This window comes from Neovison vison, chromosome 8, assembly GCF_020171115.1.
Source record: "Neovison vison isolate M4711 chromosome 8, ASM_NN_V1, whole genome shotgun sequence".
Taxonomy (NCBI): Eukaryota; Metazoa; Chordata; class Mammalia; order Carnivora; family Mustelidae; genus Neogale; species Neogale vison.
In genome coordinates, this window is record NC_058098.1 from 16,882,225 (window position 1) to 16,909,500 (window position 27,276).

At 48.4% G+C, this 27,276-nt stretch overlaps 1 protein-coding gene across 4 annotated transcripts in view; it reads left to right on the forward strand.

Annotated features, from left to right (window-relative positions):
- Positions 1-27,276, forward strand: part of PTPRT (protein tyrosine phosphatase receptor type T) — an 804,817-nt gene that overhangs the window by 96,015 nt on the left and 681,526 nt on the right. For all 4 annotated transcript variants that reach the window (XM_044263018.1, XM_044263019.1, XM_044263017.1 and 1 more), the window contains 2 exons: positions 2,791-2,906; positions 19,119-19,293. In XM_044263018.1, the coding sequence (XP_044118953.1) occupies positions 2,791-2,906; positions 19,119-19,293 (291 nt within the window). The remainder of the gene's footprint in view (positions 1-2,790; positions 2,907-19,118; positions 19,294-27,276) is intronic.

Genomic DNA, 27,276 nt, shown 5'->3' on the forward strand with positions numbered 1-27,276 from the left:
GGCAGAGAGAGAGGGGGAAGCAGGCTTCCTGCTGAGCAGAGAGACCGAAGCGGGGCTCGATCCCGGGACCCTGAGATCATGACCTGAGCTGCAGGCAGATGCTTAACCCACTGAGCCACCCAGATGCCCCGAAATCTCTATTTTATGCAAATCTCTGTCAAAAGTGGGAATGGGAATGATGGAGCAAGGAGGTGGGGTTTTGTTTTTGTTTTGTTTTCTAACTGAGCCACTTTATTCATTTATAAAAGTGGCTCCTGTGGGTGCACGGGTTCAGCCTCGCTGCTGTAAACCATTCACGTTTCACCAGGATATTAACCCCAGGGGCCATTAAGCCTCTAAATTCTCTACCCCTGAACCCAGAAGGGAAGGAGGAGGAGAGCCTGGAGATGAAAGAGTCCAGACAAAGGTCTGCCGCTGAGAAGCTGGGAATCAGAAGCAAGCAGGGGACATTGATCCGGAGAAGATCCATTTCTCATTGCACAAGTCCCAGAGGTTAAACTGTTTGCCCAGTGTCCCCAAGGGTAAGGACAGACGTCCCTTTGTGAAACCCAGCACAAAGCCTCCCAACCCTGGAGCTAAGACTGTCCTCTCTCCCTGCACCGAATGGATGTTCCCTTTTAAACCTGGGGTATAAAGGGGCTTACAGTGTTGACTCTTAGTCCTCCTTGAATGGACTTGAATTGATAGTTCCAAAAATAACTTTATAAAATTATACAGGAAAGCCAAAAGGAAGCGGTTTCAGACAATCAAAGCAGCATGATGTTGGTCAGGTTGACCAGATGCCGGAATCTTCAGTTCGGAGAGCCCCACAGGAGAGGTCTCCCTCCCCCTGCGCCGCGGCTGCTTGACACCACTTTAGCCGTGGGGTCCTGAAGGTAGCACGAGGGGGTCCCCAAGCTGCCATCCTTGGTTTAAGAGCCTGAGCAGAAGGTGTGCTTTCACACAGCAAGTCTGCCTAATCATGCCAGAGGTTTGGGAATGGCTGAGCTCTGTATGTCATGACGCACGTTGGTAGAAAACGTCATTCAGAGTATGAAGGCCATGGGGACAGATGGCTCGGAAGGGGATGACTCATGATTAAATACTTGGGAGCCATGAGAGGAGCCTCGAGTCAGCCCAGCCTGGCCTGCAAGCCCTTTCTCTCCACCCTGGGGACCAAGTGACACCACTGACTTCCCATCACCCAGGAAGCCGGCGAATGTGCGATTTAAATGTTGACTTTTGGGCTAAAATTCGGACTGAATTTCGTTTGCCTCTTACTAATGCCATGTAGCTTTGGGCAAATGAAACTCGTTGAGCCTCAGCTTCTGCCTCTCTGAAAGGGGACGAGGCATATTGTCTGCTTTACGGGGACGTTATGAAGTTAAATGAGATAAAACATGTAAAGCATTTGTCACAGGGCCTGACATTGCTAGAGCTTTAGATAAGTGACATTATTGCCATTAGTGTCTCTCTGGGTATTGGACTCTCTCTGAAAAGATGGCCAGAGGCCCTTGTTGAAGCTTCTTGATCCTCTTAACAACTGTTCATTTGGTCTCATCGTGGGGTAGCAGCTATCTGGTTCATCCTTGATTTGGTTGATGTGCTGGGGATCCTTGGCACTTTTGTGCCTCAGTGAACTTCTAGACATGGGTTAGCAACCCTCACCTCTTAGGTAAGTTCGACATGGCGAGACCCTGACCCCACAAAAAGCAAAGAGATGAACCCGTTACCCCACATATATAACAGTTTCTTTCTGGGATGATTGCTCAGACCCGGTGAGTTTCATTTATTTGAAAGTCCCTTGTCCTGTTAATGCCAAGTCCCCAGAGCCAGTGTCCCCCGTCCCTCCCATCTTTGGGAGATACTGTGCCGTAGAGTTCAGAGTGTGGACTCTAAATGCTGCTTGACTTGTCTGTGCCTCAGTTCCCTCACTGGAGGCAGAGATGATCCGGCCACCTGCTGTGTTGGGCTCAGTGAGGGACTGTGTGTGGACCTCGCACAGCAAGTCCTGTGTGAATGATAGCTCCTGGCTTCCTCCTCCACCTCTCCTCCCTTCTGTGCTCTGCCCTCCTTATCGTCTTCCTCAATCAGTGTCCTCGCCGAGCCCAGGCCTGTGGGTCTCAGGCTCTGAGGTGCTTTGTTTCAGCGTCTCTCTTTCTCCTCTCTCACTGGAGGGAGGACTTCTCTCTGGTGCATCCTCCCCACACCCCATCTTTAATTTTCCCTTCCAAACATGCCAGTATTTTTTTTTTTAAGATTTTATTTATTTATTTGAGAGAGGTAGAGAACGAACAGGGGGCAGAGACAGAGACAGAGGCAGAGGGAGAATCAGGCACCCCGCAGAGCCCCCGACAAGGGGCTTGATCCCAGGACCCAGGATGCTTAACCGACTGAGCCACTTAGGCATTCCCTCTAAACATGCCAGTATTACCCCAGACGCCAAAAAGAGGGATTTTTGAGGCTCTGAGAGACCTGGTTCATGTCTTAGCTCCCTCACTTTCTGGCTGTCTGACTGTGCTGAACTACGGAAGTCCTCAGAGCCTTCATTTTCTGATCTGTGAAATGGGGATGGTACCCACTGCATGCATATTGCTGGGGTTTAAGTGCGGTGATCACACAAAGCTCTTAGAATGAGCAGAGCCTGGCTCCCAGGCAGCGGGTGAGCAGCCGAAGCTTCGCTGCCCCAGGCGGCTTCCCCGCTGTGGATTCCCCCCTGCCCAGTGCTCATCCTGAGCTGCCGTCCACCCGTGGGGAAGCGGTGCAGGCTGCTCAATTCAGTCCTCATGTGCCATTTGGTTTCTCTCCTAGGAAAAGCACCTCACTTTCTGCGGCTCCAAAATGTCGAGGTGAACGTGGGGCAGAATGCCACGTTTCAGTGCATCGCTGGTGGGAAGTGGTCTCAGCATGACAAGCTTTGGCTCCAGGTAAGGATAGGAGCGGCCCCTCCTGCTCATACTTGCCCATCCATCGGTATAGGAAGAAAGTATGTGCTGGGGTGAAGGGCTTGGTGTGGGTAAGGAGAGGAGTCGTTCTGTTGTACCTCTGCTCCTTGGGTGAAAACCTACATCCATGATCTTGTTAGAGCTTCACTCTAATTCTGTTTTATAGGCATCAGGATACCCATTTTACAGATGGAGAAACTAAGACCACACACATAAAAGTGCCAGAACTAGAATTTGTAACTGTGCCCTTTCCAAGGTGTCTTCTAACAGACTTGGTCCTTTAAAGCCAGACACCCAGGGCGAAGGCAAAATTTAATACTTTAGATTCTAGGTTTGTGGAATCATGAAATCTTCACGGGAGGGACCATACCCACCCAGTGGTCCATGAGATTCCTGTCTGATAGGTCTTGCTTCTCCCCAGCATCCTGGTAAAGTCTGGTAAAACGCCTCTTTGCCAGAATATTTCACTGCACCAGCAAAGCCATGAGGTCTTTGGCTGAAAGAGTCTCTCAGGAAAGTCGGGAAGATGTTCTGAGTTTAAATGTGTTCTGCTTTTAGTTCTGTTCCTTGGTCTCAGTTTCAAATCAAGAGAGGAGAAGAGAGAATCCCTTTCAGTGGAGGTGGGGGAAAGGAGGGGACATGGAGTTAGACACAAATTGTTGCAGCATCGGAGATATCCCCATGGATGCTGATGTAGAAATCCCAGGGGCTAGGGTCACAGCGCAGAGGGTCAAACTGTGTGGTTCACTGAGGAGACAGATGTGGCTCTTGAACGTATTTTGGTTTTGTTCTTTATTTTACACAAATTTATTGGGGTTTAACTGAGATACAGTATTTAAAATGGTACTTTAATCCCTTTTCACGTGTGTGTATTTGTGAAACTGTGGTCACAGTCAAGGTACCAGACGTATCCATCTCCCTCAGACGCATCCTCGTTCCCGTTCGAAATCCCTTCTTTCCGCTCTCTACTCCCATCTGTCCCCAGGTGACCACTGACCTGTGTTCTGTCATCAAACCGTTGACCCTTGATCTCGCATGGGTTTAAACTGCGTGCGTTCATGTCCACATCAATTTCTTTTCCCAATAAATACAGTACAGTAGTGTAAATGTATTTTCACTTCCTTATGGTTTTCTTTACATTTTCTTTTCTTTAACTTCACTTTAAGAATACTGTATATAAGGATGCCTGGGTGGCTCAGTTGGTTGAGTGGCTGCCTTCAGCTCAGGTCATGGTCCCGGGGTCCTGGGATCCAGTCCCACATCGGGCTTCTTGCTGGGCAGGGAGCCTGCTTCTCTCTCTCCCTCTCCCTGCCGCTCTGCCTGCTTGTGCTGTCTCCGTCAAATAAATAAATAAAATCTTTAAAAAAAAGAGTACTGTATATCATACATATAACATATAAAGCATATATTTATTGACTGTGTTACCAGAAAAGCTTCTGGTCCACATAGGCTATTAGTCGTTTAGTTTGGAGGGAGGAGATGAAAGTCATACACAGATTTTTTTTTTTACTGGACTGGGGGTTGCTGTTTTTAACCCCATGTTGTTGAAGGGTCAACCGTGTATTAATTTTCATGTCTTAGAATTTTCTATGAAGTCACACAACATGTACTCTTCCTTTCACTCCACAGAACTGTTCTGAGATTCCTCTATGATGTGTATAGATGTACTTTATTTAAAAATTTGTTTGAGTGATACCCCATTTTATGAAGATACGATGATTTCTTTACACATTCATCTGTGGATGGACACGTGGGTTGTTCAGTTACAGGTGATTTAAAAAAAACAGGTTGCTGTGAACATTCACAGACTTGAAGGGACACATAGGCAAATGCTTTCATTTCTCCGGGACAGATGCCTGGAAGTGGAGTGGCTGGGTCATCTGGTAGACCTGTCGCTTTAAAGAACTATGAGCTTTTTTCCCCGTATGGTCGTACCATTTTGCATTCCCATCAGCAGTGGATAGGAGTTGTCGCTTACCAACGTCCCTACCAGAGCTTGGTAAGGTTATTCTTTTCAGTTTGTGCCATTTGAACAGGTGTGTGGTGGTATCTCCTCATGATTCTCCTTTCCCTTTGCCTCAGGACCAGTGATGCTGAACACCTCTCCTTGGGCTCCTTTGCTGGCATTCGTGTGTCGTCTTTGGTGCTGTGTCTGTCTCACTTTTTTTGATCCTTTTTTATTGGTTGGTTTCCTGTTATTGCATGCTGATAGCTCTCTGTATGTTCTGGATACAAACCCTTGGTCAGGTACATGCTTTGCAAATATTTTCTCTCGTTATCTGTGGGTTCTTTTTTCATTCTCTTAATTGTAGCATTGGAGGAGCAATTTTAAATTTGGATGAAATCAAATTTATCTATTTTTCTTGTTTGGATCTTGTCCTAGCATCGTTTCTAAGAAATCTTTGCCTCACTGAAGGTCACAATGATTTTTTTTCCCCTTCTGTTTCCTTCTAGAAATCTTATAATCTTAGCTTTTACATTTAGGTCTGTGATGCATTTTGAGTTCATTTTGCATATGGTGTGAGGTATGCATCGAAGTTTTTTGTTTTTTTTTTTTTTCTCTTTTGGCGTGCATTTAGATATCTCTGTTGTTTCAGCATCATTAGCTGAAAAAGCTCATTCTTTCTCTGCTGTGCTGCTTTTGTCCACGGAGACAGGGGCTGGGCTCTTGAATTTGTTCCATTGATCTCTTTGTCTATCTTGGTGCCTCTCTCCTGCTGCCTTGGTTCCTGTAAGCTTTATGATAAGCTTTGAAGTCTGGTGGTGTTAGTCTTCTGGTTGTTTTTCATTTTCACAACGATTATGGCCATTCTAGGTCTTTTGCATTTCCATCTGACTTTTAGAATCACTTCGTCAGCTTCTACATGAAAAGCCTGTTGGGATTTTGATGGGGATTGATTGCATTGAATCTATAAATCACTTTTGCAGAGAACTGACAGCAGTAATGACTTTTCTGGGTCTGAACATGGTATAGTTCTTCATTTATTTAAGGTCTGTAGTGATTTCACTCAGCACTTAGTGCAATTTTCAGTGTATAGGTCTGACACATTCTTTTGGTCAGACTTATCCTTGGGTATCTGGTATCTTGGTATAAAAAGATCTCCATTCCTGACTCTGACTGCTGGTATATGAAGTACAATTGACATATTGTACTTTTATTGACATATTGATCTTGTATCCTGTGGCCCTGTTAAACTCAATGATGGCTGTTTGCATTTAAATTAATTAAATAAAATTCTGAACTTTGATGCCCATCATGCAAGTCGCATTTCAAGTGGACAGTAGCCATGGGCTTCTAGCGGCTACCATGTTGGGCAAGTGCCCACGGGACGTTTGCAACATTGCAGGATGTCTTAGTGGAGAGCAGAGCTCAAGCTTCAACAAAGCCTGAATAATGGTTGGAAGATTGTAACTGCAGTTACCTCCACCTTCAATTACTGAAAGATCTCCACCATGTCTTCTGGCTGACATAGTTTGGATCTTGGACCCCAGCCTATGCCCAGTCATCTCTGCACACTTGGATGGAAGTTCATCGTACTGCTTCTTTTCTTGCGTTTGAACCCATTTCCTCTAGTTGGAAAATGTCTGGGTGGACGAGCACCTCTCATGGCTGACTGTTCTTCCTTGCTCCTTAGCAGGGCAGTAGAATGAAAATAATAATTGTGCCCGACCCTCTTGCTTCGCTGGGCTGCCTGCAGACCACAGGAATCATAGTAAACTTCCATGTGACACTCAAGTGTTTGTGTTAATTAATCTTTCAGTTGTAGTTCGTATTGATGTGCATCGGGCTTTCTAGAAGCTTTATCATTTCAGTGGCATTGCCTAGGTTGGGTCAGGACACTGAGAAGGAACAAACACAATATTTTCAACACCTTTATTTAGCTTTTCCAATTATTTTATCATGATTATGGCTGCATTTCTGAGTTGCGTGTCCCAAGCCTCGGCTTTATCAGGGGAAGGATTTAGAAGGTAATAGAAGTATTGGAGGAAATAGATAGAAACACGCGGTGTGGTGCTCTTCTGCATCTTATTTATTTACCGCCTTTTCAATGCAAACCAAATCTTATTTCACAGAACGTTTTTCAGGTGGCTTACAATGGGACATAAAGCATGACAAGATAGCATAAATTAAAAGTGAGGCAACGGGAGATAGGAAGAAAGGAACACACTGCAGAGCTGGTCATAATGTTAAAACTGCGCTTCTCCACATCTGGGGCTTCCTGGTGGGTCACGGGCCCCACAGCCGTGACCGGCATGAAGGAAACTTGTCAGATACACAGTTCAGAGTGTCCACAAGATAAACACAAACCAATTGCTTGGGAAAATTCTAACTTGTTCACACAGAAGCCAGGCAGAAATTGTTCCCAGGAGTCCTCATAAAGAAAACAGCGTCTGATGGAAGGAACGGCGTTCTCTCTATTGAGGGCACACAAGTGAGTTTCACAGGCTCATTTCCCATATTGGTGCTCTGTGCAAAAGCACAGAAGAGGGAGGGGAGGGGGTTGGGCAATGCATTGGGAATGATGCCCTCAACTCTCTGCTGATTGTTTCCATCCTGGGATGCTTTAAATATAACTGGTGAATGAATAGTTTCAGTAGCTACTCCTTTAAGGAGACCCCAGAAATATTGTCTCCCTCCTCTATATTTCAGGAAATATTGGGAGGTAGATGATCTACCCCATGCTCTCCGGCAAATGCCTGCTTGGCTAGTCAAGTCCAGGCTTATATTCAGCAGTGTGATTGGAAGTGAGTTAACGTCTTTGTACAAAATAGGAGGCACCTGTTGTGACACCTGCCTGCCACTCAGGAGGCCACAGCACCCTGGTCTGACACAGGCTGAGGCAGGAGCGAATTTCTCATGAGATGCTCCCTTGGATCTGTTCCAGCACCTGGAGGAGCAGCATACAGACTGGCCCAGGTTCTGTTCCACCAATCAGGGCTTCTGTGACTCAAGTCTGAAGCTTTCCAAGTAAGCGAAACAGATACATTGTGACCAAGAGAGTCTACCTGTCAACCATGCTGTTTCCTTCTGTAGCTTCCAAGAGACACCAAGGAATCACTGTTGGTCATCAAAGATGGAAACAGTTTTGTCCACCAGTTTGAAGTCAGGGAAATAAAGCCAGTGACTTTGCTTTGCAAACAGTGTGTCAGGACCCCTTCTCTCCAGCAATGTTTTGGGCGCGGTTGGTGGACTTTCAAGTTGAGCTAAATCCTTATGGTCTGTGTTGGAGAGAACAGTTGTCTTCCTTTCTATAGAGTGGGACTCTAGAGCTTGCTTATCTATAAGTACTTTCTGATCATAAATTGGTAAGTTAAAAAGGAAGACTAGCCCATACCTCTGTTTACTGTCTCCTGGAAACTTTCTATACCCCAAGAAACCCCCAGCTGCTGGTGTCGGCTTTTGTGGAATTACAATGCATGCTTTACCTAAAATCAATGGATGGGATCTATGCAAAAGAGTGTATCCCCAAGACTAGAACAATACTAGTCCTTTAGGGAAAAAGCTGATAGAGGCCTCTGACAATGATAAACAAGTTCATTTTGTTTGGGAGTGATTTCTCCTTGAGAAGAGTATAATGCCATGGTCTCTGGTAGAAGGGCCTCCCTCATGACTTGCTCATTCCTTACGTGCTACGTTGGCTTGAGCACCCCAAACTTACCATTTCTAAGCATTTCTGAAGCAAGTAGATGGTGCACATTCTGAGTGCAATATCCAGTAAGAAAAGCAGCCTACGGTTTGGGCAGCCCTTAAAAAAAAAAAAAAAAAAAAGAATAACGTGCAGGGTACAGCTAGGTGGAGGTGTGCCGAGAGATTATGAGTACAGCACATAATCTGGATGTGGGTATGTCTTTTCTGGAAGCTAGTTTGGCAGTAGGTAGCTGAAGTCTCAAATGCACCTGTTCTTCTCACGCGCGATTTTACTTTCGGGAATTGATCGAAGAAAATAACCAGAGAGAGAAAAAAAATGTATCTGCAAGTATGTTCCAAAGGATGAAATCTGGAAACATCCTGAATGTCCCCCAGAAGGGACTGAAGATGGAAATGCTGGCTTGGAGTCATTGAATACCACGTTATGGAAGTATAGTGAGTCCCATCCTCACAAGACGTGTTTAAGCGAAAAGAGCGGGTTATAAAACAATGTGTTCGGTATTTTTTTTTTTTTGTCAAAAAATAAACGTCAATGCATATTTACGTGCATGAATATACCCATACTTCTATAAATAGTATTCTGCATCAGCACTGTAAGACGCATACCAGGACACGTAGTAATTGACTGTGATGGTAGATTATGTTTGCTTTGTATTTTCACCTTTTCTGTCTCCTCCAAATACGTTAAATGAATATAGGTGACTAATAGGAACAGAAAAACAAAACAAAAACACGAGGCCCAGAAGAATGAGAAGCAGCAGCCCCCCCCACCCCACCTTCCCGCACGCTCTCCTTACCAGCAGATGCCGTCCATCCAAGGCGGGGGGGTTAGAAATACTGCGTGTGTGGCGCCTGGTCTTTATGGAAGACTGTGGTCCATTGGGCTCTGAGCAGGCTGAGTCAGTCCCAGGCGATCCTACAAAGGATCTGCTTCCCCACGGGTTTGTAACAACAAATAACATGTGACGTGTCACAGAAAGGAGGTCGTGAGTTTGAGTGAGTTTGAGTTTGAGCACAGATCTCAGGAGGGGCAGCATATGTGTTTAGACAAATCTCAAGCATTGGACCGGGAGCAAATCCTAATCGGGCAGGAAGAGGTTCTTGCCCTGTGAGTGCATCAGCTCGGCAGCAGTCACACCAGGGCGGACGAGATAAGCAGACATGTCAGTCCTTTCTGCCCCCGATGTTCCTGGCCAGCCTGGTTCCCCGCTGCTGCTGGCTCGGGGCTGTGTACGTGCTGGACCCAGCTCCTCCACCTCCCGCCTACGTCTGTACCAGGGGTCCCTCCCGTGTGGGGCTGCTTTTGAACCCTGTGGCAGCACCACAGCTAAACAGTAGTGCTGAGTGGTCGAGAACATAGCAGTTGACATTGATGGCTTGGTTACAGATAGGATGGACTTAATTCTCACAGCCAGGCTTTCTGGGACTTGCTATTTTTAACCCTATTTGGAGGGTTAAAAGTCTGGGAGGGGGTCAGTGAGCCCCACAGGCCGGAGTCCCATTCCTTCTTGCCTTTCCCTGCCCCTGGCCAAGTCCAATGAGAATGACAGAGGGGGATCTGGGCCAGATTTGCATACAGGGGGGAGCTTTGGGCTTGGGAATCCCAGGGTTAGCTTCATTGAGATATAATTCATAAACCATAAAGCTCAGCAAGTCTAGAATCCAGTGGTTTCTAGTGTATTTGCAGTCAGGGCACTGTCACCACAGGCTTTGTCTTTCCTTCTTTTCACCTGTAGGTACCTTAGATCAAAAAACAGCTCCTTTAGGGCAACCCAGGGGATGCAGATCTAGCTGGGCTTTGGATCTACAGAAAGGGTTGCATTCTCCCCAGTTCCTCTGTACCTAATGCAGGAACCCCTCCTCCCAAGCAGCACGTCTCTGAGGACTGTAGCCACCTCACTCCTGGAAATTTCCCTTCTCACACTTACTCTTTCCTCCTTCACTTTCTAATGCCCTTTCCTGGGGGCTCTTCCATCAGCCCACCCTCAGCTGATGGATGCCAGGATTTGATCACTGCCCCTCCCAGGCTCAGCACCTGGGAGCTGGGGGAAGTGGGGTGAGCAAGGCGCACCTGCTTCGTATCCTCGCGGGGCTTACCTTCAGACAGCAGAGACAAATAGTAAGCAGCTAAAGCAGCTAACACGGAATTCAGTATTTTAGCACAAACATGACCAGGCTACCAGGGGACGAGGAGGGTCTGTCTGGAAATTCTCTCCCTTGGCGGAAGTGGCCTTTGGTTAGAGTTCTTACGAGGACCCAGAACTAGCCAAAGGGAGATAATGCCACACGGAGGTAGGGGGGAGGCGCACAAACTAGCCACGCACCACCTGCACACCCTCTTTGCTCAGGGCTTCCCACTCCCTATGGGGCTTAATCCAGGATGCTCCTGACTCCGCAGAAGCTCTGAACCCCGAGATCCACCCCAAATGAGCAGTCAGCCACACACGCAGGGGGCCCTTGGGAGGACTTCAGCCCAGCTAATCAAAAATGATTTATGTCCACTTGTATTTCTTTTAACTTTTAATAAAAAATAATCAAAAGCTACCCTTTAGAGATAGCCAGAGAGGTGCAAATACACTCTTAAGGGAATCAGTGAGGCAGGTTTGAGTTTCCAGAGGTCGCGCCGTTGAAGCAATATGCCTTGAAGTGAAAAGCGTATTCATTTACAAATGAACGGTGAGAGTTCCACCTAAATATTTCCTAGCCAGGAAAGAAGGCTCCCAGGATTCTGTGTCGGAGCATCTCCTGTGAAACCGGCATCCTGTCTGCTGCACACCCTTTCTCTTTCGTGAAAGAGAGCACCGTTTCCACTTTGACCAATCATAAATCAATTACAAGCCTGCGTGCCCTCTTTGAAATAATGGCAGCCGTTTTGCAGGCTATGTCTTAACTCTTTGTGCAGGGAATAATGCCATGACATAGGAGCAGAGGGGAGGGGGCATTACGGAACGGCGGGGCCATTAGATATGCCTCCGTAGCTAGAACAGAGTAGCGTGAAAACAGCAGACTGTCCATGGTGTCAGCGGCTTCTCTGGCTTCCTCTCGAGGTAGTTCCTGAAGACGGGTCTTGCTAGGACTGGGAGGATGCACGTGTGCTAGAGTCTGAAATATTAAAGTGGGTATTGGCACTCCTCTTGCAAAGAGTGACTCTCAAATGATGTAAAAAAAAAAAAAAGCGGCTAAGGAATGGTGGAATTTGAGTTGTTTTAAAAGAGAGTCAAACAGATGAAAGAGGAGAAAGAACAACGAGAGATTTCAAAGGAAGCTGTTGCCGTGATGGGAGAGGCAGGAGTGTAAAATGGGACTAAGCAGGACCACCGCTTGGGTTTCACAGGGCCTTCGTTCAGTTGAGAATGTGGGTTGATCCCCGCCCCCCCTCCCCACTCCTGCCCCTCTCCGCTACATGGCTGAATTGGACAAAGGTTTACCTTCTGGGCAGAAGCATCCTCATGGCTTAGAGCTTGGCGGGCAGACCAAGCATCTGGGCAAGGAAAGCAGATAACCTTCCTTCAGTGCGTTCCGTGAGCTGGCGAGGGTGGACTCTGGTTTGCCAGGAGAGCCTGGAGCTGGAGCCTGAGCTGGCTCTGAACGGCGCACCAGTGGCTGGCCGTCTTCGGTGCAGTTGCTCAACCAGGGGAAATGGCCTGGGTTTAAGGGTTCCCATTCATGTATTCTGCGGGATGGTTTGACTCCTTCCTTTCCACTGAGGGACTTAGGACGGCAGTACCCTTCGTATCATAGAAACTTAGGACAAAGCAAGCAGCCTCAGCATCACTCGGGAAGTTGTTAGAAATGCAGGTTATCTAGGCTTGCTCCTGACCGACAGAATCGCCCTCCAGGTAATTCCAGGGCCTGCTGACTTTTGAGAACCACTGCTTTAGACTCATGAAGTTGGATTATGAAAACCTCACCCAAGCCCGATAGCCTGTCGGGTATGCCGTTGCTTAATGATGTACTCAGAGAGCCTGGTACGCAAGAATGGGGGAACATGTTTGGGCAATGTGTCTTCCTGTAGGTTATTTCTGACTTAGAGACCACTGAGGTTTCCAGAAAGCTCTTTCACAGAGTCTCCCAGACTATTTTCTTGGGAGCACTCGTTTCCCGCAAGATGGCAGTTGATGTTCTTTGAATAAACAAAGTGAGTTTCTGAAACACTGCACGCTCTACCCACCCCTCACAGAGTCCTGGTATAACCGCGCACGGTCCTACAGGGATGGCACTTGGACAATGGGGTGATAAGGCCTCAGTCTCTGGAATCAGATCCCCTGGGTCCACCTGCTAATTCAGTCACTCAGCAAAGTCATATAAGGACTTGCTTCTGTCTGTGTGGTTGGTTCCGACTCACTGAGTCAGAATCTGCCTTTTTAAGGAGATTGGCAGAGGATTTGTATGCACCATTCATAGGGCGTGTTGCTTGACCTAGTTCTGCCTCAGTTTCCTCATTTGTAAAATAGGAGTAATGAATAGGGCTTCTCTCATGCTTTATGGGGGCATTGAGAAGCACCTGGAGGGTTTGTTAAAACCAGACTGGCTCCATCCCTGGAGATCCTGAATGATTAGGTTTGGGGTGGGGACCACAGAATTTGCATTTCCAACAGGCTCCCCAGGGAATGCTTCTGCAGTGGGTGTGCAGACCATGCTTTGAGAACTAGTATTCTGGAACATTCTAAGAGCACAGCTCTCTGCGCTGATCCTGTTGTCCTCCAGGAAGCATAGCGCTTCCACACTCAACTTTATACTTGACCCTTTTTGCCATTTTGTTGGACTTTTAACCCAGCCTATAAATTCTTCTGGGCAGAAATTACACCTTCCACACTCTCTAGTCTCTTATTTTGTGTTTCATTGAATAATGAGGACATTTCTAGTGCTGTTAATAATAGAACAAGGAAGGGGGAAAACTCAGATTGCCAACCCCAATAAATAGTGTCTACAAATGGATACCGGCCCTGGAATGCTCTCTAAAATGTGCATTTCCAGCAGCTATCCAGGTGATGCCGATGGTCCAGGAACTCCCCCACCCCCACCCCCGAGAAACACTTTCATAGAGATTTTTAACGGATTAAGTGCATTCTGTCATGTAAGGCAGTTAACACGGTGCCTGGCAAGGGCTTCGTACTCAAAAATGTTAATGTGACTTTTACTTAATAAATGCTCAGACAAATCCTGTTAGGGTGAACGAAATATTTATCAAACTCACTTAGGTATGCAACTCTTTACTCATGGGAGATAGATGGATTCTGGGAGGAAGCTGTGTGTCACTGCAGGGTGCTCAAGCTTTCCATGTAGTGAGTGTTCCGTGGAGGCCGTTCCCGGTCTGGCCGCCTTCCCTGTCCCCCCCTGCCCCCTTTTAGAACAGGTTCAGGAGCAACTTACCAGCATATCTCAAAGCAGTGGCTCATGGGACTTCAGGAGACCCCACGTACAAGGTCCTGGAGGAGGAGGAAGCAGGGACAGGAAAGCGCTGGGTAGAACGGATGCTACCAGTGTCCTGGACAGTGCCCTTTCTGAGCCAGTGCCCCCAGCCCTAAGGCACTGTGCGGTTGGCTGCTAAAGGCTCCCAGCTCCCCTTCCGCGGCGAACTGCTTTGGGGCAAATGGGAATGGTTTCCTTCTTTCCCCACCGGGCAGCCAGGCCATGGCTAGCGACTGGCTGATACGGGGAACCGGCGCTGGCTCCTGGCCTCAAGCTGGGATCAGCGCTGGTACGCTTCAGGCTTCCCAGGTTCCGGGACGTCAGGCCAAAGTTGGACTGTTTTGACCACATCACTCCTCAGTGGCTCCTTTCCTCACTGTCCTTCATCCCCTTTTTCCCGAGGGTACTCGGTAGGTGCCCATGTCCCAGGCTCTGCTTCTGGGGAGCCCGGCTCTATGGGTGCCCACTGGGAAATTTCTCCAGTTTGCTCCGGACACAGAGGGACGAGAAGATGACTCCATTTTAGCATAACTGATGTAGGTCTGAAAGAAGAAAGGAACTATGCCCGAAATTTCAGAAGAAGGATATACTTATACGTGAAAAAGTTCTACAGGCACCAAAAAAATATTTCCAGCCTGCAGGACTGGTGTCTCGGGAGCCTGATAGATTCTTCTGCAGGCTTCCATACGCATTATCCATGTCATGCTTCTGTCTGGCTTTCCCCAAGATTTTGACTTCTCTTTGCTGTCCTTCTCCTCTTTCCCAGCGTCCCAGCGTTTGCATCCCCATGTATGTACGTGGCACCTGGCATCTTGCTTGCGAGGATCTACTTTTCCACCGTGTCTCTGGGCTGTGGTCCATCTCCGGCTCCCGGCACCCTGCCCGCTCCACCACCCCCGTGCCCACTCAAACCTGCTCAGTTGCCTGTGAGCCTGAATTTCGTGACTCTGTTCCTGCTTGATGAAAGCTCCCTTTGTTTTCTCCCCTTGCGCTTTCCTTCCTGCCTGTGTATGGGTCTGAGACCATGGTTGGAACCTGTGCTGCTTACACAGTCCCTCTGCATAAATCCCTTCTCCACATTGCCACGGTGTTCTGGTAGCTGAGCCCGTCACTGTGCCTGGTCTCCTAGGATCTCCCCTGATCTCAGGTCCTCAGTGGCTGCTCATTTGTCTTGACCTTCAGCACCTACTTCCCCTGCTGTCTGGGCTCATCTCTCTAACTTAACCTTCATTTCTCCTTGCCGGGGGTCCATTGCGGTGCCATTTCCTACCATGGCTCTCGTCTCTCCTGCCCGTTCCTGTCCTGCTGTTGCCTGTTCCCAATATGACAAGTGTGATTATCAAAAGGCCTATTTTCCAGAGATTTTATAAGACAACCTGCAATTTCCTATCCTTCGATGGGAGAAAGCTTGGTGGTTCAGGGACTAAAGAGAAAAATGTGAATGGTTCAGGGAGATGCATTAGTCCTCTCTGGTTGTTCTGGAATGTGACATCATTATGAAGAAAAGCAAATAATACTGGAGGTCACATCGAAATAATTTTTTTTTAAAGAATTTATTTATTTAACAGAGAGGGAGAGTAGGAGATGGAGAGGGAGAAGCAGGCTCCCCGGCTCAGCAGAGAGCCCGATGCAGGACTCAATCCCAGGACCCTGGGATCATGACCTGAGCTGAAGGCAGATGCTTAACCAACTGAACCACCCAGGTGCCCAATAAAATTGAAATTAAGTGTGAAAAATGAAGGTTTTGCACTTAACTGGTTCTTTGCTGTTTGTTAGTTTCTTATGGCTGATGTAACAAATGAGACTCAGTGGCTAAAACAACACAAATTTATTACCTTGCGGTGTGGGGATCAGAGGTCAGAAATGAGTCTTCCAGGGTTAGATCGAGGTGTTGGCCAGGCTGCATTTCTTCTAGAGGCTCTAGCAGAGAATTCGCTCTTAACTTTCCCAGCTTCTGGAAGCTGTCTGCATTCTTTGGTTCTTGCTGCTTCTTCCATCTTCAAGCCATCAGTCATGTCACTCTGACCTCTGCTTCTGTCACCACATGTCCCATCTCTAGCTCTGCCCCTCCTCCATCGCTCCCATGCGAGGCCCGTCGTGATTACATAGGGCCCACCCTGTGTCATCCAGGATCATCCTCAAATCTCCAGATCCTGAGCTGAATCAACATTTTCAAAGTCCCTGTTGCCATGGAAGGTGACGTAGTCCCAGGTTGCAGGGACTAGCCCATGGGCATTGAGGGGGGCTGTCATCCCTACCCCACTTTTCATGGTTAGTTTCATGGTTAATTTGGAGAGCTCAGCTCACACCAGAATGCGCCATCATGGGCTAAACGGTCTGTTACTCCTTCCCATTAATGCATCAGGAGAACATCACAAAGTGGGCACATCCATTAGAGGCGTAAGGAAACCAAAGCCGAGAGAAAGGAAACCATGGCCCAAGGCTGCACATATTGGTCCTTTGTGTGCATTTGTTTATTATCATTTCCTGTCCCGTCTTGCCCTGGCTCCCGCCCTGACCTCTCTCAAGTATGCAGTCTCCTGGGAGCTCCACCGTGACCACTGGGGGACCAGCCACATCCAAGAGAGGTGGTCTGGGCTCTGGAAACAGTTACAGATGAGGCGTTTTATACCAGATTGCTTTATTTTTTTATCAGCACGTTATTTTTTTTTTCTGCCTAAATTTTTAAGTACTTTTTCCTAATGTCCAATATTTTTGTGAGATAAAACACATACCTCGATGGTGATGGTGCTCATAAATTTTGTCACGTGAACAGTAGGCCATGGCAGTCCGAGGAGTTAGGTTTTGTTTTCATCCAGCAAGTGAGCTCATGCAACCTGGGTCAGGATTTGTGTTCCATTCCCCAAGTTCCCATTATCCGGCGAACCAGCTACTCATCCGGTACGTTGTCTGATCTCTGTTTTCTTCCTCAGTTGGCCTCCCTCCTGCCCTTTGGTCAGTGCCTTCCTGGCGATCTGGGTTATTTTCTCAAGCCTGTTGGCCCTGGCCGGTGCTCTTCTGCAGTGTTGATTCTGCGATTCACTTCCGGTGCCATTCGGCATCCTGCAAATGGTGCCCTTGTTTGTTTCCTATAATTCTTCTGGGGTTTATTTTCTTCCTTTGTATTTGTCCATATCCACTCACCTCTTAGAGGGTGCTCTTTACAGTTCATGTGCTGGTACCATGCTCGGTGTCTTTCTTGTTTCCCACATTTCTTGGTTGTTCCAAGCGCTGGCGGTCTGAGGAAAATGTGTCATGGGCTGTCTGGGTCATGAATCTGTCGGGCCGGCACATTGGCATTTTTGCTTATTTCCCCCTACGCGGAAGTCCTTCCTCTGTCCCCTCTTTGCCTTTTTTTTTTTTTTTTTTTCTTTTTTGGTCCTTGGCTAAGACATTGGTGACACATAGGTAGATCTTGGCCACACCCATTAACCACTCTCTTCCACATGTGGGAATGAGTGTGCTAGAGGAGGTGAGGGTTGGGGAGTCGTTACCCCACATTAGAGCAACACGTGGTTTCTTTGGGCCAAGGGCTGACACCCAATGGCCTGCATTCAAATCAAATAGGCCTTTCCTTTATTTCCTTTATTCTTTTCAAGTATAAAAGCAGTGTTTGAAAGTCTAGAGAATGCCAAAAAGTAAGAAGAAGAAATCCATGCCCTCTGATCTCCCCGTCCCGTCCAGAGCAAGTCACACAGAGGCCTTGGCTTCTGCGCGCTCCTTGGGTGTCTGCTCCCTTCCCTCTTCTGCTGGTCCATCTCATTTGCTTGGGGGCAGCTGGGCACAGTAGCTGTGCCCCTTCTCATGTGCCAGTCCCGACCCGTCACTGATGGGCGCGTGGATGGGTGGAAGCAGGTCGTGTGTGTGCTGCAGGTGTTTTCCGTGGACAGGAAGGGATGAAGATCGCATCATGGAAGCTTCCAAGTGTGGGGAAGCTGCTAAATCCTAAGGTTTCCCAAAATCCAAGCAGATGATGGAAGCGGCTCAGTTTTACTTTTGGAAATGAAATAAAGGCAGGGAGGATAGGGTCTCTGTGAGAAATTGACCCAAAGTCGGAAAGGCTGGATAAGGGACTTCCTTGGTCTGCATATTTACTGAGCCACGCTGACATTTGGATTCTGCTAAGAAGAGCAGTAACACCTCAAACAAGGCTGGGAGGATTAAAAAGGATATTCAGGGTCTGGCGCTTAGAAGGTGCTTAAGAAATAGTCCCCCATGCTGCATCCTCTGGCACTGCCTTCCGGTCATGGCAACTCACCGCGGCTATGGGAGGGGCTCATTCAAACTCAGAATATCACACCTGAGAGTCAGCACAGCACAGAAGGAAACACTTGTGCATTCACCTTGATTCCACAAATGTTTTCCAAGTCTGGAAGCTGGGCATCGTGCCGAAGATACAAAGGGGCTAAAGGATGTTCTCGGGGAGCTCTGAGTCTAGTCTATAGGGGGAAACGTGTAGGCCAAAAAACCCCCCAAATGGCAACAAAACCACTAGAGAGTGAAGAGCTTCTAGAAGGTGCTGTGATAGGCCAACTTACTGGAGATGGCAGTGTGCTGAGCGTGAGTTCTTAAGGGTGAAGGCCTGTCCCCAGGCAGACAGGAGGAGGTTCCAGGCCAAGGAAAAAGCAAATGCCAAGGAGGAGAGGTCCTGGGGACAGATGGGTCCCTGTGGAGTGGACTTGGCCTGTGGGTGGGGTATCATGGCCCTAGCTGTGGAGCTAGGGGCCGGGCTGTTTATTGTCATTTCATGGGTTATATTTTCAGTAGCCTATCTGAGTCTGTCTTTGGGGGAACCTTGTGGGTTCTGCTTAAGAGATGAAGGAAGATGAGAGGAAGGTTCAGAGCCAAATGCCAGACTCAAGCTCAAGCCAAGCGAGGAACCAGGGTATTGGGAGGAAGCCTGTGCCTTCTCTCCTTGCCATCAGGCGCTCCCCTCCCGATCAGCTCACGAGCAAATTTATACTTTAGTCCGATCACTTGCAGAAGCCAGCCCTGGACAGTCCTTCTTATGGAAAGCCATGGCCCCGGGGACGTGGGGACAGGTGGAGCTTCCGAGCTGGGGGAAGCTCCCGGCCCCTGGGGGCCATAGGATGATGTGATTTCTCCTCCCCCTCCCTCCCTCTGTCCTGCAGCAGTGGAACGGCAGGGACACGGCCCTCATGGTCACCCGCGTGGTCAACCACCGACGCTTTTCAGCCACGGTCAGCGTGGCCGACACTGCCCAGCGGAGTGTGAGCAAATACCGCTGTGTGATCCGTTCCGACGGCGGCTCCGGCGTGTCCAACTACGCGGAGCTCATCGTGAAAGGTGAGTGGCCCCTCCCATGGGGCTGGTTTTGCCACCTGCCTCAGCCCCATCCCCAGAGAGTGAGAGGAACCCAGGGGCCTCCTCTCTGCTGCTGTTCCTTCTCCCTGTCAGTCCAGAGACAAGCCATTTCCAGTCCCCCACTCCCACCCTGCAGAGAAAGGGGCGGGGTTTCTGTAAAATCATGCATGTTGCCTGTCTAGTCCAAGTTCAGTCTTATTATAGGGCTCACCTGTGCAAGCCTCTGGGGTATACAACACAGAAGGCGTCTCCAGATTTGGCTTTATTTTGTGTTTAAAATTTGAATGAGCCAACGTCTTTGTGTTTCGGTGGTGGTCTACTGCTGTGTTCGGAGAGTACAATTGTTTCTGAGGGATTTTCTTTTTTTTTAACTGAAAACTTGATTTAATAACAATATTTTGGAAGGACTTTCTACATAAAAGTCCCCCACACCCCTCTTGGCCTTGATTCAATTCTTTCCAATTTTCTTGTTCTTGTTCACCTTGAGGTATTGTCGACATGCTTTACATTAAAATATGCACATTGCTGCCTTCTCTCCTCCTTCCAAGGAGCTGGAGCTCCCGTTTATTTCTGAAAGTCTATATAATCTTTGTTGTAATGCTTAATGGTTATATATTGTTTCATCAAGTGAATCACCCCATTTCTTAAAATCACCCCATTTGTAGTCATTTATGTAATTCCAGGTGTTTCTGTTTTTGTTTTATCTTTCCTCTGTGCATCAATTAACACCTCAATAGGGTTCTTCCAAAGAGAACATTTTTTTTTCTATTGAACCAGATTATTGCCTTGTATAAATTCCCTAGGGGTAGAGTTGGTAGGCCAAAGAATATGAGCATCTTTATGGATTTTTCTTTGTGTTGCAATATTGGTTTTTCAAAAAAAAAGCGGGGGGGAGGTTTGACAGTTTACACTGGAAAGCTGCAGTGTGTAGATGTACTCATTTTCCAGCGTCATGTTCACCGATTAAAATTTTAATACAGTGTAATTTGGTGAACGAAATAATGAAGCTATTCATCTCATGTTAGCTGTGGAATGTTAGCCAGTGTGTTTAAAGGTGAACACATGGATCGACCCCCTTCTGCCCACCCCTCCTCCCACCCGGAAGTCTCCTGAGTTTGTTTCCTTGGTCAAAGACCAGTTGGTGTGAGGGCCTTGACCCCTAGTTGCCGGTCCCTTGACCTCTAGTTGGTAGCCCTGTCTGAAGTTAGGCTGGGAGCTGTGATCTGAGATTCTCCCTCCTCGGCTGTGCTGACTCAAGGTGGATGGTCACATGTCATCAGTCCGGTCTCAGCTTGAGTGTCGTCATGCCATTCTCCTCCGAGAGGATGTCCTCAGCCCCCATACCAGCTGGGTGCCTTCTAGCAGGTCACCTTGTCCCTTGTTCTACATAGCACTTATCATGCCTCAAAATTATATTTTTCCTTTATTCGTGTTCTTGGTAATTTTCCCTCTTGTCCTTTAGAACCTGAGTGTGGCGAGAATAGGAACATTTCGTTGTTGTTGTTTGGTTCATGGTTCACAACTTCCCCCAGGCTTAGCCAGGTGCGTGGCACGAGGCTGGAGCACCCCCAAATACGAACCCACCGGTGTTCGGCTGTTTGGACCTGTGCACTTGGTCATTTCACCAGGCTCAGCCTTAAAATACTTGTTGAATGATGGATGAGGGAATGAATTATTGGCCTCAGCAGGAACTCATTTCGTCTGTATAATGCCATGAACACTTAAGCTGAAGATCAACAAATTAGGCAGTCATGAACAAAACAACAGGGGAAAAAAATCTTAAAATCATTTATATTGAGTGCCATTAATATATACAAGAAACCATCATTTCAGTCACATTAGCCTCATATATATGCTTTTTGGGGGCTGTGAGATGGATTTTCATGACATGGCGGTCTTTTGCAGGCCTCTCAGCACTCAGTGGCTCTGTAACTTCCAGAGCTGCCCCTCTGGAAGTTCTTCGGACCTCTTGCGTGGCAGCCTTGCCCGCTGGAGTGGGAGCCCACCGGAGGATGGCCTGTGTCCACTCACGCCCTCCACGGGCTCGCCCGCACCTTGCAGGTGCCCGGCACGAGGCTGGTAAGGAGATAACGGGTCGAGTGACCATGGCCGCTGCTGGAGCGTTTTGATCTTTCCACACACACCGATGAAACCAGAAGGTGCTGGGTTTATTCTCCCTTTACATCCCTCATTGAGGACAAGGAGGAGGTCCTCCTTGGAGGAGAACCAGACGCCAGATCTGGAGGCCTTTGGGGTAGAGGATGCGACTTCCATGGGGAAACATCATGCCCTTGGTTTGGAGGGTGGCCGGGGTTTGTTGAGACAGTGGTTTATCCTTTGTGGACTGTGCCCCCTGCCTGGGCTGGGGTTTGGGCTGGGGGTGAGCAGTGCACTGGCCACATGTGGTACTATAATCCCAGAGCCACAGTTGTGCCCCGTGCCTTCTCCTGCAGCCCTTGCCGGTCCGTGCTGGGTGACGCGCTGGCTGGCCACCTTCGGAGGTCTCCTTCATGGTCTGTGCTCCCTGTGACCTGGTCCCTGCGTATTACACCTCGATGAAATCCTTTATGCGATAGCACTTTTTTTGGTGACGATTTTTGCCCCCCTTTTGTATTCAGTAGGTGGCAAGCTAGGAGCTGGGCCCCTCGAATGCAGAAGTCCCTTCCCATCTGTGGTCTCCTGTCGTCCTCTGGTTGTGGCGCTGCACTAAGAGTGTATTTTAATTCATGTCACAGCGGGGAGCGCAACCACAGCCAGGCTGAGAAACCATCCTTAGGGTCAGAGCTGGGGTCCGGCCTGGGGCTGGCTTTTGCTATTTCGGCCATAGCTGGAGGCCCTGAGGGTTGGGGCCTTGTTGGCACCTGCTAACATGATGTTATAAACAGTGTTGAAAGGGTCCAGACTGCACACAGAGCTCATGACAAGTCTCTGACCTGTGGCTGATTTGCCCTTTTAACTCCTGCTTCTCCTGTCGTTGGTCCCCACCTTTCTGGAATGGAGGGTTTCCTACTTTCCATGCTCTCAGAGAAATGAACTTACCCTTTTTACACACACATACACACACACACCCTTACATAGCTAGTGGTAACCAAGCCAAGTAAGATAATGAAAGGCCGGGGACACCCAGAGCAGCAGGAATTCACAGGAGCCTGATCAGAGGAAGCTGGTCACCCTGGATGTCTGCCAGGAACCCATGGGAAGGCAGCAATCCAGAGCATTTGGGGGCAAGTGTCTTATGAAGAATGACTCACTGGCCTCCTAGAACCCCTTACCATGACTTAGCAGGATGGTTACATACTTTAGTACTGAAATATTTACATTTGGGGGGGGGGGAAAGGAAAGAAAAAAAAAAAACAACAAAGAATAAACATAAATCTTCCTTCTTTCAGGGAATGGAGAAGCCTCGAGAAAACAAAACAAAAATATTCTCAAGGGCTAAGTCTTCTCCCAGGGGATGGTGCGGCTGCCCAAACTGAGTTCCTTGTTCCTGGTTCACACCACACAAATGCCCTGGGGCGGGGTGGGGGCAGGCAGGTGACCTGGGTGTGTCATGGAAGGAAAACCACCCCTCGGCAGGTTTTTCTTCCCCAGATTTTCTTCACTTCATTCCAATTCAGAGACAGGAAAGAACTCTAGAGCCCCAATCCGTCCATTTAAATCCTTACCCCCTCCCGTTCCAGCTCTGTGCCTTTGAACATCACCCTCTTCCAGCGTCAGCTGGCTCATCGGGGAATGGGAATGTAGGATTCTCTACCTCAAAGTGGGGTGTGTCCTGAGGATTCAAGGAGACAGTGTGTGTAGACGTTCTTAGAAAGGGGCTTGGGCCATTGCCCTAGAAGCATTTGTTAAAAAAATAACTTGTCGAGGTTGGTGGGATTTCCCAGGTAAGGAGGTAAGAGATGGTGAGGGGCTGGGTGGGTGGGCCTCCTCTGCAGAGGGCCACTGGTGGTCTCTCCCCGTGCAGTCCTGTGCCAAGCATAGGGAAAGGGAGGGAGGAGATATAAAAGTGGGCGTCAACATGTGGGCTTGGGAAGTTTGGGTCATGGGGTCCACGCTAGGTCAGACTCCCTGGGTCCCCCCCGGAATCCACCACTGATGAGTCAGGAATCTGGGAGCCAAGGAGACGTTAGCTGGTTCTTCTTGGGCTCAGCCGTCTAACCACGTGGCATCATCCCTTCAGAAACTGGGGCTGGGAGGTCGCAGGGCCCCTCAGTGCCCAGGGGTGCCAGGAGCTGGATGGAATCCCCTCTGATGGTATCCGTAGCAGGTGCTGTCGCCACACCAAGCAACGTCTCTGTCTTAGTTGGTGTGTTTATGGCTGGCTGGCTTGTGGTTCGTGTGCTTTCCCAGGACAGTGAGCATCAGTGCTTTCGAAGATGCCTTGTAATTTGAGTGTGGGTAATATCAAATTCTCGGGGCGACACAGATCAAAATGAAAGCAAATTGGAATTACTTAATTCTGAAGAGCTGTTTATTGAGCTGCAATAATGTACCTGGGTATATGTTAGATTACTCTGTAATTGAGATTTCGCTCCGTTGACAGTCCAGCCCCTCAACCTGCCTGTTCTGGACCAGTGCTCACAGATGCACTCATTCTCTCCCTGTTTCTGGGTTTCCTCCAATTTTGAGTTCAAGATGCTCTCACTTATCCCAAGCTTTATTCTGTAGGAGTCAGGGGGCTCCTGGGACATAGGTTTCTTCAACCCAAGTTATACTGATGAAAATTTGCTAACATAAAAATATGTTGTTAGTAGCGATTTTTATTTTTTTTAAAGATTTTATTTATTTATTTGACAGAGAGAAATCACAAGTAGGCAGAGAGGCAGGCAGAGAGAGGAGGAAGCAGGCTCCCTGCCAAGCAGAGAGCCCGATGTGGGACTCGATCCCAGGACCCTGAGATTATGACCTGAGCCAGAGGCAGAGGCTTAACCCACTGAGCCACCCAGGTGCCCCTTGGTAGTGATTTTTAAATCCATCTTCCGACTCCGTATTAACAACCTACCATGGACTCAGAACCCTCTTATCAGTATGTGAATTAGTGGCCGGAGGAAGTCGAAAATCTTTGAAAGTTGAACACTGTGAGTCAGGTGTTGTGATTTAAAAACTGCTGTTGACTCCTACCTGGGCAGCTTGGTAGGGTCAAGAGTAGGGATTTGGGATGGGCATGTACCCGAGTTTCAATCTTAGTTCTGGCCCCAGCTATTTGGGTGACTTCAGGTCAATCATGTGTTCCCTCTGGGCCTCAGGCTCCTCATCTGTTCAGTGGGTGAGTGTATCTCATTGGATCCATGATGAGAGGGAGGACCCCCCCCCCCCGCCAAGTTGTGTCTGTAAGTATCAATAATCATATTTTCCTACGATTTGTAGGCGTATTGCTTAAGTACATAGGCTCTTTTCCTTGTCCCACATAAAGGAACAATAATTTGTATGATATCAAGTTAAGTTTAGCCATCTTAAGGTCTGTCTCTGAAATAGGATCGAGGTCACCAAATACAGCTTGTTGTTCAAAGTCAGTTGCAGAAATGCTTTATTGTGTGGCACTGTATTTTTTTTTTTTTTTAAACATTGTGTTCCAATATTTAAAGGCTAATATTTAAAGGCGTCAGCCTGGGCCGCATTGCACCTGCAGCAGCAGTCTTGGGTGAATGTGGCTTTGCCATTCTGGGACACACGCTGCACAGCTGACCATGGCCCCTCCTTTGGCCCATTTTGCTGATGTCACTAGTTTGGTTTCTGGAGGCCTTTGAGTTTACAGCTTCTGGTTTAGAGATTGCATGGCTGGAGTAGCAGACTTATTCCTGTGTTCATTTGTTTGATAGTTTATTGAACCCCAGCAATGGGTCAGAGAGTGTGATTAGCCCATAGCTGAGTGGGAAGAATCCCGCAAACCTATGATGAATGGTCATTCAGTTCATGTTGGGTACCTACCGCACTTACCGATCCTCTTAACAACAGTATTCTATAGGGACTGTTCGTGTGTTCCTTTTACAGATGAGGGCACAGAGGCTCAGAGAAGTTAAGTAACTTTCCTAACGTCACACAGCTTCTATGTGATGGAACCAGGATTTAAAGCCAGGCCTGCTGGTGCCTCAGACTGTGCTCTTCTGTGTGTTTCTTAGAAAATTCAATATAGTAGTCCTGTCGTCGGTGTGAGCTGAGAGAAATGGAGGGTGGGACACTTGGTGCCATTTGAGAAGGTCCTAGGAAGTTTTTCTAAGTGCTCCCATCTGCAAGGACACCTCAGCCTGGCAGACCCTTGAGTGGGGGCGGCCTGGGGCAGTTTTCAGACATGGATGGGTGACAGGTTTGAGGTTGCCGTTGTAGGCCAGTGGATATGCTGGAGGTCCTTGTCCTAGAGTAGAGTGGGAGCTTTATTCTGTAGGAGTCAGGAGGCTCTGCGGGAACCTCACCCGTGGTCCGTAGATGGTAGTGCACACACTCAGGAGGACGGACCCCTCCAGCCATCTGTTCTTTTCTTCTGTGGTCCTGACTGTGAGCAGTGGAAAGCCATTGCCATGCAGGTGGCCATGGTAAGACACAGCCTCTGTTTGGATGAGAAGTGAAGATCAGAGGCAAACAGGACAGGGACCCCTCAAAGCAGGCTTGGCAGGAATTGGAGTGTAAGAGGTTTGTTTGGGACTTTAGGAGGTGCGGTGAACACAGAAGGCCTTTTCAAGCACGTGACCGTGGTGGACATCTGGAGCGCAGTGTCCCTGGGGAAGCCAAGCATTCAGCATCCATTCCTCAGGGGTGAGAGAGCTGGGATATTTGCACCTGAGTCCCCACCAGTCAATGGTGGAGGGCTGCTCCTGGGGTGTTAACCTACTGGTACTTCAGGCTCGTTGGGTAGGACAGAGGGGGCCTCCTGGGGCTTTGGAGAGAGCCTACAGACATTGAGATTCAGATGGGACAGTTGGATCCTCACTTACTGAAAAAATAAGGCCCGAGAGAGGGAGGTGGGGGAATCCAATAGCTGGTGTGACGCAGACTCGGCAGCCTCTGCCAGCTTCCGATGTAACCGAGGCTGTTGGCCCGTCTGTGCATCATCAGTGACAGTGGAGCGGGGAAGGGCAGCTGCGGGCTGGGAGAAGACCCAAAGCCAGGACCCACTCTGAGCACTTTGCTTGGGCAGCCACAGGAGCTCTTCAAAGGCCGCTGTCACAACTGAACCCGGAGCATCCGTCCCTGTTCTCCGCCAGCCCTCAGAGGCCAGGAGGGAGTAGCTGGGGAGCTGTATTGCTCAACAGTCAGAGAGTAGGCTTGGGATGGAAGAGCCTGGGCTAGAATCTGGCCTTTTCCCTGTAAACCTACTACCTCGGTTTACCTAGAATCCGGCCACTCTCCACCATCTCTGCTGTCAACCTCCTAGACCAGGGGTTGGCACACCTTTCCTGCACAGGGCATGGTAATCAGTATTTTCAGCTTCGTGGGCCATACAGGCTCTGTCGTAACTATTAAATTCTGCTCTTTGTAGCAAAAGCCATAGAAAATATGTAAATAATGAGTGTGGCTGTGTGCCAATAACACTTACAGAAATGGGAGGGGGTCTTCTGGATTTGGCTCACAAGCAACTGTGCCGTTTTCTGCACAGGACCAGCCCTTCCCTCCTTTCGGCTGGATGACTGTACCAGCTCTTTCCCTCTCTCATTCCTGTGCCACTGAGGTCCAGCCTTTATGCATCAGGCTGCATGACAATTTGAAAACAAGTTAAGTCATGGCATTTCATTGCTCAAAACCCTCCAGTAGACCTATCTCTCACTCAGAATAAAATCTGAACTTCTTAAAGTGGTTTCTAGATCTGGCTCCTTTGTCTCTTTGATTTCCGACCCCCTGCCTCTTGTATTTGTCCTTTCATCTTCTCTGTTAGCCACACTAGTCCATTTCCTCTTCCTTAAACCACACCATGATAGTTCTGACCTCAGGACCTTTGCACTTGCTGTTCTCACTTGGCCTAAAATGCTTTCC